General features: G+C 50.9%; 1 protein-coding gene across 1 annotated transcript in view; it reads right to left on the bottom strand.

Moving 5' to 3' along the window:
- NUDCD3 (NudC domain containing 3) overlaps positions 1-10,010 on the bottom strand; it is a 64,836-nt gene extending 54,826 nt beyond the window's left edge. Inside the window, exons 1-2 of the mRNA XM_050937536.1 lie at positions 9,610-10,010; positions 4,069-4,373 (exon numbers count right to left, since the gene is read on the bottom strand). Of these exons, the coding sequence (XP_050793493.1) occupies positions 4,069-4,373; positions 9,610-9,789 (485 nt within the window). The 5' untranslated portion in view covers positions 9,790-10,010. The remainder of the gene's footprint in view (positions 1-4,068; positions 4,374-9,609) is intronic.
- Positions 10,011-14,434: the final 4,424 nt, after the last annotated feature.

The following is a 14,434-nucleotide window of genomic DNA, read 5'->3' as shown; positions in this document are numbered from 1 at the left end:
CTTCACAGTAGTGGCATTGAAACTACAGCACCCACTAGACAGCCCAGTCAGTTTGCTGGATACTTAGTTCAACCACACTGTTTAAACACCTGACTGTCCCATATGGGATGGAAGCTCCAGGGCCAGCCCTTGAACACAAATTTATCAGGCGGTCAAAAGGAGAGACACAGCTGATCTTCGACATCATGAGGTTGCACAGAGAGAGTTTGTCCCTGAGCTCCCACACCATCGGACTTGAGACACTCAAGCCAACAACTTCAATTGCTCTTGGAAACCAGTGCTGCTCACAGAACCCAGCTGTAGCATGCTCATTCCAAGCCTCTCAGCTAAATAGGTGTGGGCCTGCTCTTTTTGTCTCTCCAACAGACACTGTACCCATCAGCTCACACACTTCCACAACAAGATGCATCCTACGCCCACTGCGTCAATCTCCTTCCCTTAGTATCACTTCTAATTCATCTTGTTTATTTTCCCCAGTCCAGACATTTGTTCATAGGACTTTTTTTTTATGGGGCCTTAAGCGCCCACCCTTAAATACTCATTACTCCCAGCAACTACTGTCCTCCTAGCAAGAGGACAACTTAGAAAGTCAAACCTTAGTCCTACAGGCTATTAACACAATCAATCTGAAATTAAACCTGAGTGCTAGTAGCTTGCATTCAGGTCTTTTTTGCACATAGAGATTTAATTTTTCAAATGTATTTTTAGAAAAAGTCGATTTTAGCCATGCTAGCCAGAGCAGCGGCTGCATGGCAGGCTCAAGGGATCTGCCACTTTTAATAGGTTTTTTTGTAAATTTCCTGCTAGTGAAAGGTGCCAGACTGACGGCCTGGGAGAATGAAGGTTTTATGCACAGGACAACTATAACTCTGGTAGCAGAACATCATTCTTTTCTTCCGTTCTCTTTCTGCTTCCCTGAAGCTCGTGTTCCTTTCTAATCTTCCTATCCTTACTGCATTTGGTCCCACACGGGAATAATCCAGCAGCCCCCAGGGTGCACTCCTGCTTCACATCCTCTGTCCTAGCAACCAGGAGCAGAAGGCCACCTGGTTCTTTTATATGGATCAAAGATGTCTTGAGTCAGACTCCTCACTAGAATCAAGTTGATCAGCCTCTCTCTCTTTCCAATGGCTTTTCCTCACTGGCCTCATTCATTACCGACATACATCATGTTTACCCAGGAAAACTAGAGGTGGAAGGCTCACTGCTGTCACCAATCCGCTCAGTTACTTGGTTCCAGCTCCCAGGGATCACTCTGTCCCATTCTTCCACTTGCTGCTGCACAAACTCAACATGCAAGCTACTTAGACTGTGCTGACAAAAACACACTCTTCCAGCTGCCCCATTCTGAAGCACCAAAAGGCTCTGGAGACCTATCTGTAGCGCTCCTACAAGGAAAGCCACTCCAGACACTTATCAACACAACCAGCCCTTTCAGCTTGTTCCCTCGTTACATGCATGCCAGCCCTGCTGCAAAACCGTGGCATGATGGAAGGGGATAAAATCAACACAGCCCACTGTGCTGGAGAAGCTTCCTCTCCGCTGCAGCCAGCGCATGTACAGAAGCTTTTCAACCTGCAATAAGCAGGGGTGGGGAGAATAGGAGGGAGCTAGAGAGACTTTACTTCAATGCAAGGCCTTTTGCTTTTCATGCCTCTCCTCTACCAAAGAGACAGCGTTTGAAGACAATGATTCAAGGACTTCCCATAATCCTTTGCCTGCAATATTCTGATCTGCTGTTGAGGGGATGGTCCTGCCAAACACACTGTTGTTTGGGTAGAAATAGGAAGAAAAAGCACAGCCAAGGGGGAGGAACTATCTTTCTCCATCTCTGGGAGTCAAGGTAGTGTCCCAACACCCTTGGGCTACCTTTGGGTGGTAGCTCTGCTCTTGATGGATGCCAGGGTATTGAAAAGGAGCCCAGCCTGCTAAGCCCTGAACTCTTAGCACCCCAGACTCATAGGAATGAAATGGTCCGTGTGCTCTGGGTTGGGGACGCAGGGCACAAGGCCATGATACGAGGAGCTGGACATTTGCCTTCCACCCCCAATAACAACGTTTTAATAGACACAGTACAAAGTAACTGGAGGAGCAGGGAAGGCTATACATTCCGGATCCACAACCCATACAGCAGCTCTCTCAAACCACAGGAAAGGTACATTAAAGATCTCACACACACACCCCACTATAAGAGCCAAAAACCACAGAGTTATGGTAATCCTTTTCTTCCGTTCTTCTTTCTTCTGGCATTGTCTCCTCAGACAGAAACATGGAACATTCCCATCCCTGAGGATTAGATGGAAGTATTCAGCCCAGAGAGACTCATGTGTGGCCTTTAATACTTCATCAGCCTGGTGTCTTATTAATGTTTCTTTGCTGTTTACCATTAATTTGGTGCTGCTGAAAGCTACTGAATGGATACCGGATACAGTCACAGGGACAGCCCAGGCAAGAGAAGTGCAAACTGCCCCCATCTAACCAGCCTGACATCACTGTGGCCCATTCAATCCTTGGCATCTCTTAGGGGGATGTCAGTAAAGGGGACCACACAGACCCCGTTATGAAGTGGACACCTGTCCATTAATTATCATACTGAATTTCATTTCACAAAGACAGTTAAAGAGCCACCAGCTGGTAACGATTTTCATTCGTTAATCTGCTCTAGATCTGAATGGCTGATCTAGAGGCAAAATGCTTTGTATGCCTTCATCTGTCCCCTGTACCATCCAATCCCTCTCCACCATCCTCACAACCCATGGTCTTTGTGGTTTGTATGGGATGGGCAGGGCAGGGCAGCCAGCTATCCAAAGAACATGCCCTGATCTATTCCCAGCAGTAGCTGTGCTTCTAGATCACTCAACATTCTAGAACAGCTCCTCCAGAGTGACAAGTGGGTATTACCTGGAGCAGAGTCCAGCTGAAATAGACACAGCTCCTTCCCACATCATCACTCTAGGAAAGGGGAGATATTTTGACTTAGTCTTGCAAAAGGTCATTTGCCATTGTTTTAGGAGATCCCAGGCCAGCAGAATGCTCTTCATTCACACAGGTGTAACAGACGTCTGCACAGAGGCTTTAAAAACTGGCCAGTTCAAAAATGAAGAGATTCCAGCTTCGCTCTGGAATGTACGCGCTGGCCTTGACCTGAGCCAGGTCGATCTTCCACAGGGGAGTGAGAAACCCCAAGAAACAAAAGAAAACAACTTGACCTTCTGGTCAAATTGACACTGCAGCTCATACGAAACAATCAGCTTTATTTATGGTTTGATTACTAAGCTGGTGTGCACCCAGGCCTGCAGCCTAGGCTGGGACAAGGTCATTTGTTTTGCTGTGCAGTAGGACCCTAACTGCGCTGGTATAACCAGTTTGGCTGGTCCTCCCTGCTCCCAGTTCTCTGTGCGGTAACCTCCCAGAGTGCACTGCCCCACGTGTGTCTGCTCTCAGTGCATGGCCAGAGTGCTCAAAGAGGACTGAGGGAGTTTGAAAGCGATGGGAGTTGAGTACCTAACTTCCCAAGGTATTATGGGACAGCTGCCCAGATTTTCCCTGAATGCACTGATCCCAGTCAAGTAGAAGAGTCCGTGGAGATGCACAGGCAGCACCACATCCCATACTGGGCGAAAAGATGCTTTGTGGCCTTGTCTCGACTGTGTGTGACCTGACCATGGGGGAGGAAGGCCTAGCGACCTGGCTGAGCAAACAATTGTACTGCAGTGTTGTGAAGAGGGAGACGCTAACAGACCACCTCCTCTGCTTAGAGGGGAGAAGAGAGCAGACAGACTGAAGTGCCCAAAAAGGAGCAAAGGAAACCGAATCTGAAGGCTTTGCCATGCTTCTGTGAACCCATGTCACTTCATCTGACTGATGGGCCTGACAAGGCTGGGGCTGCCCTGTGTCCACACAACACAATTTTCTCTGTTGGGAAGAATCTAAACACCACCCTGGGGAAGTGCAGCCTTCCCACGACCCCATCACCTTGCGAGCTAGGACTGAGGACTAGACTATTCAGAATGAGCTGCTTAGGCTAGCAATGGACACAAGGGAAGTACCATAACAAGAAACCCTTACTTGGGCAATGCTGATGGCTGGGACTCCACTGGGGCAGCTGCTCCTGGTGGCTCTGCGGCCGCAGAGCTCTCTGCCGCTTCAGCTGTCCCCTCTGCTGCAGTGGGCTCATGAGGCCTGGCGGCAGCACCATCATCTGAGCCAGGGACTGGCTCTGATGCCGAGTGGATCTCAACTTCCTGAGCTACAGCAGGCACTTTTGTCCTCTCCGCTGCTGCTTCCTCCTCCCTTTTCCTCATCTTCTCCACAAGCTCCCGCTGCCTCTTCTCATCATCCTGACGGGCCAGGTGTTCAAAGCTCTTGAATGCCTAAAAGAGATAAAGCCAATCAAGCAAATAAGCAGGCAGCCAAGCCATCAATCCACAGCTAATATGCATGTATCTCAGAAGCAGACGTGGTGCAGGGTTTACACCTTGACACTAGAAGCACTGATATAGTTCAGTATAGCACTGCTTCCAATAGGACACTGGTGACAGGAAGCAGGCCTGCCTGGAGCAGTGAGCTGACAGATTCTTTCGGCGACACAGGAATAAGCAAATATATTCTTCCATTTTCTGTGGACTGTGGGGTCATTGCTCTGAGGCAGCTCACCGTGGCTGCAGCTACCCTGAGACACATACCCCGTGCTCTCTCTCACACAAACAACATTACATTGGTTCTCTCTCTTTTTTAATCTAAAACAGAAATGAGTTGGGTTTGCTTTGAGTGTGTGGAAAACAGAATGGGAGGCCACTGGGGGAGGATGGGAGATCAGAAGAGAGGCCAAAGGAGGGGTGATTAGACAAATCCGCAGCTTCCAACCTGCACCACGCCTGAGTCTTCAGGTGCAATCTCACCACTCCCCAACCCACTTGGTCTTGGCTACTTCTCCAATTGTACCACTTCACCCCTATCCTAACCCCACACTGGTTCCTCCCCTCCAAATTCCCCAGTTCACATGCTCACTGGGCTTTTGTTCTTAAATCCATACCTGCTAGTACTGCTGCCCGGTCAGGCTAGCAGAAAGCTGATGAAAGTAACACAGCAACAGTTCTAGAGAAGTCAGCAGTTCTGGGAATAGACACTGGACAGAGAAGCCAGGCTACAGGCAGACTCAGCCTGAAGGACAGAGCTCTCTCTAAAGGAGTGACATTGCCACCAGCAGTTCCTCTGGAGAAGCATTAGGGCAAAGAGCATGTTAGTGCAGCCACAGCCTGAAACCAGGCACTGCCGCTCCAAAAGAATCCCAGTGAGTGACTCACACGTGCTATTCATAGAGACCCACCCGGCCAGCTGCATTTCAATCATGAAACACAAACCAGCCCAAGGCAGAGCATTCAGAGACAAGGCTCAGACCGTGCCCTTTAAATCAGGACAGGACCCAAAATCCTGAGCTGAGAAGGGAGGGTGACTGCTGAACTGGTCTGCAGCACAGTACCACTGGGAGCAGTGTCTCGGCTCTGAATGCCCATGGCTAGTGGAAAGAAACAGCATGTCCTGGAAGTGACAGAAGCCGGAGTCCAGAATGGCCTCTCTCTGGGGAAATTAAGATTTAGGCTACTGTGCAGTGGTTTGTTCTCACACAGTCATTAGACCTGAGCTACTCCTCAGGGGGAAACATGACACAGTTTCTCATTTAGAAGATACACATTCTCTCCTCAACAGGCTGTAACACTTACTAGTCTGTCACCTCATCTGCTGCTCCACCTGCACAGCAACTTACCTACCTAATTCCTACTACAGGCTGCAGAGCTCTCCAGTCACCCTCACCTTTGGGCACTCACAGGCTACAAGTCCAGGGACTAGATTCTGTACTTGCCTTGGGTCGCACAGGACAAGCAGGGGGAGGGCAAAGGGGGCTTTATATCTCCTTTGCACACACAGGATTCTGGGCTGCCCCTGCAGACAGCACAGCCCCCAGCATGAGCTAAGACATCCCCAGGGTCTGCTCTAACTTACAGAAGTTGGCTACAGTTGTTGATAGGCTTCTCTGAAGCTCTGAATTCTTGGAATGACTCCCCTTACCATCTCTGGCTACTCGCCAGCAGTCTCTTATGGCAGGGGCTGCACATGGGGGTCGCAGAAGGCTGTCTATGCTAGCCCTGTACTGAAGATATTCCCCAGGGGGCTGTTTTGCCCTCTTTCTGCCATCAAAGCAGCGGGGACAGGATCTGAACCCCATAATGCAACGTTAAGTTGCAATGCATGATGTTAGGACCCGAGGTCTCTGCAGATCTCAGTGCTCTATCAAAAGCAATGGCAGCTGCACTCTGCTCCATTTTCTGGAAAACAGGCATGCTGCTGTGGTGAGAGAGGCAGCGGCCTTAGGAGGACAGAGAGGGAGTTGCTCTGAGTGGCTACTGCAGCTGGGCAGGGAAGCACAGAACTACAGTGACACAGCTTCCTTGTGCCCTCCACCATCACCAACTCTAGTATAAGCCCACTGCCTATGTGGTCTCCTCATGCCCCTTGGCTCCTCCTCCTCAGTACGGCCCTGTTTATTGAAACATGATCTGCAGAGGAAACAATGGGCATGGGTTTTGTTTGCTTCTTAATGCTGCCTAAAGCCCTGAAAAGCCAACTGTTTACTCAAAGAGAGGTTTACCTGTTTTTTTTAACTGTCTTTTTGAACATTAGAAATATCAGACATTGCCTTCCCTGGAGAACTGCTTGGAGAACTAATGAGATTACGACATCACAAGAGACCCGTAACCTGAGCAACTGAGAGGGAAAGGGATTGTTAGGCAGACTGTTTAAAACTCATTAGTTTGCCTCTATTTTTGTTCATACCAATTTAATGTAGACTCCTGCGAAACACTTGGAGTGAACGCTCTCCCTGAAAAATACAACCTGTCCATTCCACTGGGGGATGAGAAAACTCCCACACCAGTTCTCTGGTCCTCCAGCAAAAGGCAAGGAAGGCAAGGCTTCAACATTAAAAACAAGAAGGAACAAAATAACTTCCAGGTCTCCTTTGTCTGTCATGACTCAGTAATAAGACACAAATCCATTTTTGGTCCTCTCTGCAGTTCACTTCTATGCTGCTTTGCCTGCAGCTCTGGAGTACCAGCTCCAAGCAGAGAGAGCTTTCTCTAAAGCAAGGTGATTCAAACTTTCCACAGCGTCACTGACTTGGCCACTGTGCAGGCTGAGTATTTTAGATTAGTGTCTGTGCATTTATGTCTTCACATAAACACCATACTAAATGGAGCTGTGTTTATTTCAAATGTGCACTTCCAGATAAGGCATGCTTGTCCTGCACTTCACTGGAACACTATACTCAGCACTAAATTGTTAACTGAAAATTAATGCACATGTGTAGCAGGCAATTTCCAGTTCCTTAAAACGTTATGATGATAAGAAATACTTAATATCTGACATTTCTCTAGGGGCTTTTATGAGTCCCAGAATCCTTTGCAAACATGCACTGAGCCATACAACACGCCTGAAAGGTAAATAATTAAGATTGTATTTTAACCAGGGGAGGGAATCCACTTGCTCAAGGCCACAAAGCAAGTCAGTGACAGAGCCAAGAATACAGTTCCAAATCTCTTGAACCATAGCCCTCGGCTCCAACCACTAGGCAACACTCCTTTCAATCTTACTTCGAGTGAAATAGCCTTGGGTGAGGGAACTTTTACAGACTATTGATTTCTAAGGCATCAAGCACAGCTCTGTAATGCTGCATGAACAACAAACCTTTCAAACCAACTGGTAAATATTGACTCCTGATTGATTATGTATGCCCCCAAATTGACATTTAAAATGTAAGCTACTAGTTTTTTTGAGTATAAAACAAACTAGACTGTAAAAAAAACAACCAGGTCTTCCCCTATCTCCCTTACTCGGATCACCCATTGAGCCATTTTTGTTTTAAGCATTCCAAAGAAAGCCTGCTCTCAATGTGCCCATCAGCGTAGGACTCCAGAGCCAAAAGGCTAAGGTCAAGCAAGGTGCATTTCAACACAAAATGAGAAGGCTGAGAAGCTCTGTGTGAAAAGCAAGGCTTAGAAATAGAAAGCAAACACTGAAACTTAGAGGAAAGGTCTTCGACCCCACCCTCTCAGCCAAGCTATAGTCAGATCCACACACTTTTCCCTCCAAAGGGGTCTCTCAAATTCCCCCCCTTCACTGTCAATATCACTCTGACTTCTCCTCTTGCCTTGGCTACTGCAATCACTCCCTGTCAGGCATTTTTAACACCAACTGTATCCCCTCCAGCGTGTGCAAAATGTTGCTGTCAATATCCTCTCTCATGCCCTTTCCTCTGAGGAGTTCACCCACCAGGTGTCATTCCAATCGCTCCCCACTGTACTGTGCATCACATTACAACTTCTTATCCTCTTCCATCATGCTGCCCTTGCCCACATCTCTGAAGTGATCCTTCATGTGCCCTCCTCTCCAATAGCAGCACTAACCATGATCCTCCCTTCGTCTCTTCTCTCCAAACCTATTTGCCCACACCTCTCTCTCCTCATTCCAATTCCTCCCAAAACCTCATGATGTGGAACCTCTAAGACATGACAGGAGAAGAACGTAACCTGCAACTAACAAAGGAATTAAATAATCACTGTACTGATCAGCCTCACCATCATCCTTCCCTTTTCCCTTCACTCACCATCCCCTTTGGGTGTTTATAGTGCTCACTTGTGTCATGGCACACAGACTGTATGCTCCCCAGGGCAAGGCCCGGGTCTTTATTTGGTTGTGGAGTGGCAAACATTTCTAGAAGCTCGAGAAATAAAAACAAATAGTAACTCCACCCTTTGCTAGGGAGTCACTGGTCATGTGCAAACTGCTCATGTAATACAGCTAGCCCCACTCAGAGCCTGGTGTAAGAATGCCACTAACCACCATCACATGCATCTGACTGAAGTGGGTATTCACCCATGAAAGCTCGTGCTCCAAAACGTCTGTTAGTCTATAAGGTGACACGGGACTCTTTGCTGCTTTTACTAACCACCACTATACATAGTGAGAACAACTGATGAAGGGCTAGTCCAGCCCTCAAGGTGGCAGTGTCATGAACAACAACTGTTATACTCTGTGAGGGAAACCGACAAGGATCTATGCTGGCCCACTCAGACTCTGGTGTGAGAGAGTCATTAATGCAATGCTGTCCCCATCCTTTCAGTTCTCTTGGTTCATTCTGGACTAACAGGGCAGAACTGCACCGGTGAAGTCGCCATGGGGAAGCTGGAAGTTCTGGTGGCTGGGACAGAGATGGTTGGGGCTTGGGGCACTTGCAAAGGGGTGGGAGGCCCTTTAGGACTGTGGTACAAGCACTTTGGCTGGATCTTTGTGCCAAACTGATCAGTGAAATGGTTAACTTTCACACCTAGAGTGCCATCTGTCGGTTTCAGCGTTCACCCCCCTATTGACAGGCGTGGCCCACTTCACACCTGCCCAAGCCATTGTCTCAGGCTGCCTGCAGACTCAGCCGTCAGTGACCCCCCGGCCGAACTGCTCCTCTTACAGCCAGGAGGCTAGAAACTCCGCCTGGCTGCAGGGAAGCCGGGACCATGGCTGCGCCCCGCGGGAGCCCCTGGCGAGGCCCCGGGTTACCTTGAGGGCGATGCTCTGCGCCACCCCGGGCGGGAAGCCCAGCCGGTCTTCCGGCCGCAGCAGCAGGCGGTAGAAATCCGTCTTGCGGTACAGGAAGCCGAAGAGGACGCCGAGGAACTCCTGGACGTTGCCCACGTGCTGCAGGATGCCCAGCAGCGCCTGGTCGTACATGTCGGTCATGGCAGGAGCCAGGTTCACGGCGGGGCCCCGCAGGGCTCGGGAGCAGCGAGGGGACCCCGCGGGGGGGAGGGGCTGGGACCCGGAAGCGCGAGGACGGGGTTAGCCCCGCCGAGTCTCTGGGGCGCGGCGGGGAGGGGAAGGGAGGCTCCTCAGGGCCAGACTCCTCCGCTACCAGGGCAACCCAGCTTCCTCCCGCCAGGCACTTCCGGTCCCTGCTGGACAGGTCCCGGCGGTGACTTCCGCTCGTTCCTTTCGCTAAACGCTCCGGCCGGTAACCGATGCCGTTGCCATAGGGACACGCCCGCAGATCATAGAGTTGAGACGACGAGCTAGAGCGTCGCAGCAGCGCGTGACCGATTTGGACGCCATCTTGATAGTGGCAGAGCAGGGGCGGGGTTCCAGAGATTCCCTCTCCTGGGGTGGGGGCGGGGCATTGTGAGGGGCTGGCCTGGGGGCGGGGCATAATGGGAGGCGTGGCCTGGGGGGTTGCGGGTGGGGCTAGCTCAGAGATTGCAAACTGGGGGTAAGGACCCCTGGGGGGGGGGGTATGAGGTTATTACATGGGGGGGTTGCAACTGGTCACCCCACACCCTGCTTTGCTTCCAGCATTTACAATGGTGTTAAATATATAAAGTGTGTTTAATTTATAACGGGGAGGGGTCGCATGCAGAGGGTTGGCATGTGAAAGGGGTCACCAAGTTTGAGAACCGTTGGGCTAGATGGACAGAGCTGGGGGCTGCTGTCAGAATGAGGCTGGCCTAGGGAATTGGGGACAGGGTGTAGGAAGGGGGCTGGACTGGAGGTTGGGGGAAAGGGCATTGGGTGAGGCTCGTTTGGGGGCATTAGGGGAGGGTGTTGGGATGGGGCTGACCTGTGGGAGCAGGGCTGGCCTGGCCCCCAATTCTCCCCAGCTGCACCTGCCTCCTAGCTTCACTCTCATTCTGTAGGTGTCGTTTCTCACCCCATCCCAGACTAGTCTGCCACCAGGCTCCTCCCCAGTCCGGGGCAGCCTGTGACTGAGTCTGCAGAGAGCCTGAAACAGGAGCTCTGATGCGCATCTCCTGCCACATCACTGTGCGTGGATGCGTTGACTCTGGAACGAAGTCTATAGAAATGAGAACACAGAACGGCTTTGTTGCTGGGAAATGCCTTTGAAACTTTGTTTCTCCCTTTCTATTTATTTGCCCACAAATTTCTGCTGGGCTTGCTGCAGGGCAGGGACCCTGGGGGACACTACTGATGCTATACAAAGCCCTACAGTCAAGAACCAGGACTGAGCCCTACTCCTATGCAGACAGCAAGGTAGAAGATGAAAGGGAGCGCTGGAGTCGCAATGGCTTTTTTTCACATAGCACGGCTCTTCCCAAGGCACAGAGGCAGGAACTTCCCCATTCATCTCAGTGTTAACTCTGAAACGTAAAAATCCCCAACGATGGGGGATTCCACACTGTTCAGTGACAAGCCCTTCCTGTTGTCTGGATCCCACCTGCTGTGGCCCAGTATCCCCATCCATTGCTCCTTGTGCAGCCGTGCTGCCATCAGCCCAATCCACTGGCCTGTAGTTTGCTGTCACTTCTTGCCCTGGCACCCATTTCCCAGCTGAAATAGCTTCTTGGTTGGAGCCTCATCCCATCAAGAGCAGAACAGCCTGGGTTAGTTGCTGATCCCTTTTAACTGCTCAAGGCCCTTCCTGTTGGACCTGCTTCATGGTCACTCCTTTCCCCAGCTGGGACACTGCTGCTGTGCTATAGCTTCATGACTGTGCTCTAGCCACTCTTCCTCCAAGCCACGTGAGTCTCCAACTGATGCTGTCTCCCCACACTCTACATCTCCCTCCTGCAGCTTCATTAGGTGTACCTCTCCAACAGTTCCCACCTAGCCACACCTCTCCTGGCCTTCCCTGTGGTTCTGCACAGCAGCCTGCTGGGACCCTACCCAGTTGGCTTTATCTAGCTTCCTGGGCTGCCCCCAGACTGCTAAAGCAAGGAGGAGTTGGCTTAGCTATAATGTGGGCCACACCGTGATCCCCCACCCTCATGCCCTTTAAAAGATCCAAGGAGGCATCAGCCCGAGTCAGGAACAGATTTACCATGAAACAAACCATGTGGTGGCATGGGGCCTCCAACAATAGCCCTCCCCCCAACATGCAGGACAAATATCTGACAACCTGCCCCCGACTTCCTCTGGCAGTGCAGCAGTGTGCAGGCAGGCAGGCTGCCTGCATGCCATGTCCAGTGGCCCCACGCCACTTCCAGAAGCAGCCGGCAGCTGGCACATCACTACGTTCCCCTGGCAGGGGGAGAGGGGGAAGGAGGTGGCCCTTCTAGATACGGCTCCCCACCCTAGGGTTAAAACAAACCTAAGTACATCCTCACATAATGCCCAGTTGTCACAGAGTCCCCAGGTGATACTCTGGAACTGCTCCCCACAGAGCCAGTCAGGACTTTGGGGAGCCTCCTCTCCCCTGGAGCAGACTGTCTTCAGCAGGCGCGGCTCTAGGCATTTTGCCGCCCCAAGCACGGCAGGCAGGCTGCCTTCGATGGCGTGCCTGCAGGAGGTTCTCTGAAGCTGCGGGACCAGCAGACCCTCCCCATGCATGCTGCTGAAGGCAGCCTGCCTGCCGCCCTCACGCCGCCGGCAGAACTTCCCCTGTGGCTTGCTGCCCCAAGCACCCACTTGGCGTGCTGGGGCCTGGAGCCACCCCTGGTCTTCAGGGCAAGCAGCTCACATGGCTTCACCTTCCTGGGTCTGACCTTGGAGCATTCAGCATATGCCCCTCCATGTGCTTCTCACAGTGAGTCCACCCAGGTGGGGTCCTGGGGAATCCAGGGGTCCTGCATGCACCCCCACTTTACAGTCCAATGTGAGAGTTCCCCTGCGTGCTACCCCCCCTGTGCTCCCCCTGCCTAAATACTAGTGGTGACCAGGGGGCCTGAAAATCCAGCCGCTGAGGTCCAAATGCTGCCCTCCAAATCCTAGTGCCCTAGGTGACCGCCTAGGTCACCTAATAGTTTGCACCGGCCCTGTATACAGCACCATTCTCTAGTTGTCCCTAAACCTCTGCATGTTAGAAGCTGGGACTGGAAACAGAGGCTTGATCCTGTTCTGTTCATTCCCTCAGAAGCATCTGGCACTGTTGGAAGACAAGATACTGGGTTTGAGGGACCCCTGCTCTGACCCAGCATGGCTGTTATTTAAGTAGTTAATATTAGGCACCTTGGTTTGAACATTTTTGTCTTTGTGGACATGGGCACTGAAACAGGAGTGTCAGAATGAAGCAGGCTAAAGGGCCATGGCCCCACCACTTTTAAAAGTAGAAGGGCTACACCTTCCCTCTTTACTGGCTGTAAGGGTAAGCAATGGGGAGGGAAAGGAGTGAGCAGGGCCAGGGCCATGATTTGGGCACAGTGTGCACTCCCCCACTTTTAGGAAACACCCACTGCTCCTGCATGGAAAGATCTGACCTTGTAAGGGAGCCAGCTATACCTGTGCCACTGTGGGAAAGAAAATCTTAGAAGGTGCCAGAGAAAGTGGATGGACTACAAGCCCATCCCCCTTGGTGCAGGATGCATGTTACTACACCTGGCAGAGTCCCATTAGAGTTTCCTCAATACTGCTAGGGAAGATGAAAATGAGCCAGATTCTCCCCTGACTTATCCTGGTGTAAAACTGGATTGTACTGTATTTATTCTAGATTTACACAAGATCAAAGTTGGTCAATAAGCATGTTTACAAGCATAGGCACCAACTTTCCCTCTTTCCTGTGGGTGCTTGACCTCCCTCTGACTCTGGTCCCATTCCAATGCTTTCCCCAAAGTCTCTGCCTCAACTCCATCCCCTCCCTGCCCCTGCTCCAACTCCTTCCTCAAATCCCCACATCTTCCCCAAAGCTGCTCCTCCCAGAGCATGCTAATGTTGGGTAGGAAGCACTGAGAGGTAGGTGGAGGAGTGAGGACATGGCACGCTCAGGGGAGGGTTAGAGGAGCTTGGCTGCTGGTGGATGCAGAGCACACATTAATTTTTCCCCCTTGGGTGCTCCCACCCCAGAGCTAACTTCTGAGCTAAGCCAGAGGTTCTTACACTGGGTAAGTCTATACTGCATCTAAAAACCCATGGCTGACCTGTCAGCTGACTTAGGCTTATGGACTGTTTAATTGGGGTGTAGACATGCAGGTTTGGGCTGGAGCCCGAGAATCCTCTCAGGCTCCTGGAGCCCAGGGGCTTCAGCTCAAGCCCACATGTCTACACTACAGTAGACCAGGGATAGTAGAGAACATGGGAGCTAAGGTGTTTAAGACCCTAGCATAGAGAGGGCTAATCAGATGCAACAGTGCAGGGGGTTAAGGTGAACCTGAAGCTATCAGTATGGGTTCACCTCCTGCCAGTGTGCAGAAATTCTAGCTTTGTATCTACATGGAAGGATAGTTTAAAGCCAGGTAAGCGTCCTTGTTTTATTCCATAAAGCCAGTCACTCTTTGCAAGTTGAGACACATGGGCAGGGGTTGGTTAATACAAACTAGGAACACTCACCTAAACTCCAAAACTTTACCCCATCTAGACAAACCCTGCTAAGAAACAGGCCCTTACAGTTCTAAACATTGTAGCTATTCTGGTGCCAGTCCCTTGATTTAACTAGCCTGTTTAG

Source organism: Gopherus flavomarginatus, chromosome 2 (genome assembly GCF_025201925.1).
Source record: "Gopherus flavomarginatus isolate rGopFla2 chromosome 2, rGopFla2.mat.asm, whole genome shotgun sequence".
Taxonomy (NCBI): domain Eukaryota; kingdom Metazoa; phylum Chordata; order Testudines; family Testudinidae; genus Gopherus; species Gopherus flavomarginatus.
Note: the sequence above shows the minus strand (reverse complement) of the source record. Positions and strands in the feature narration are given on the sequence as shown.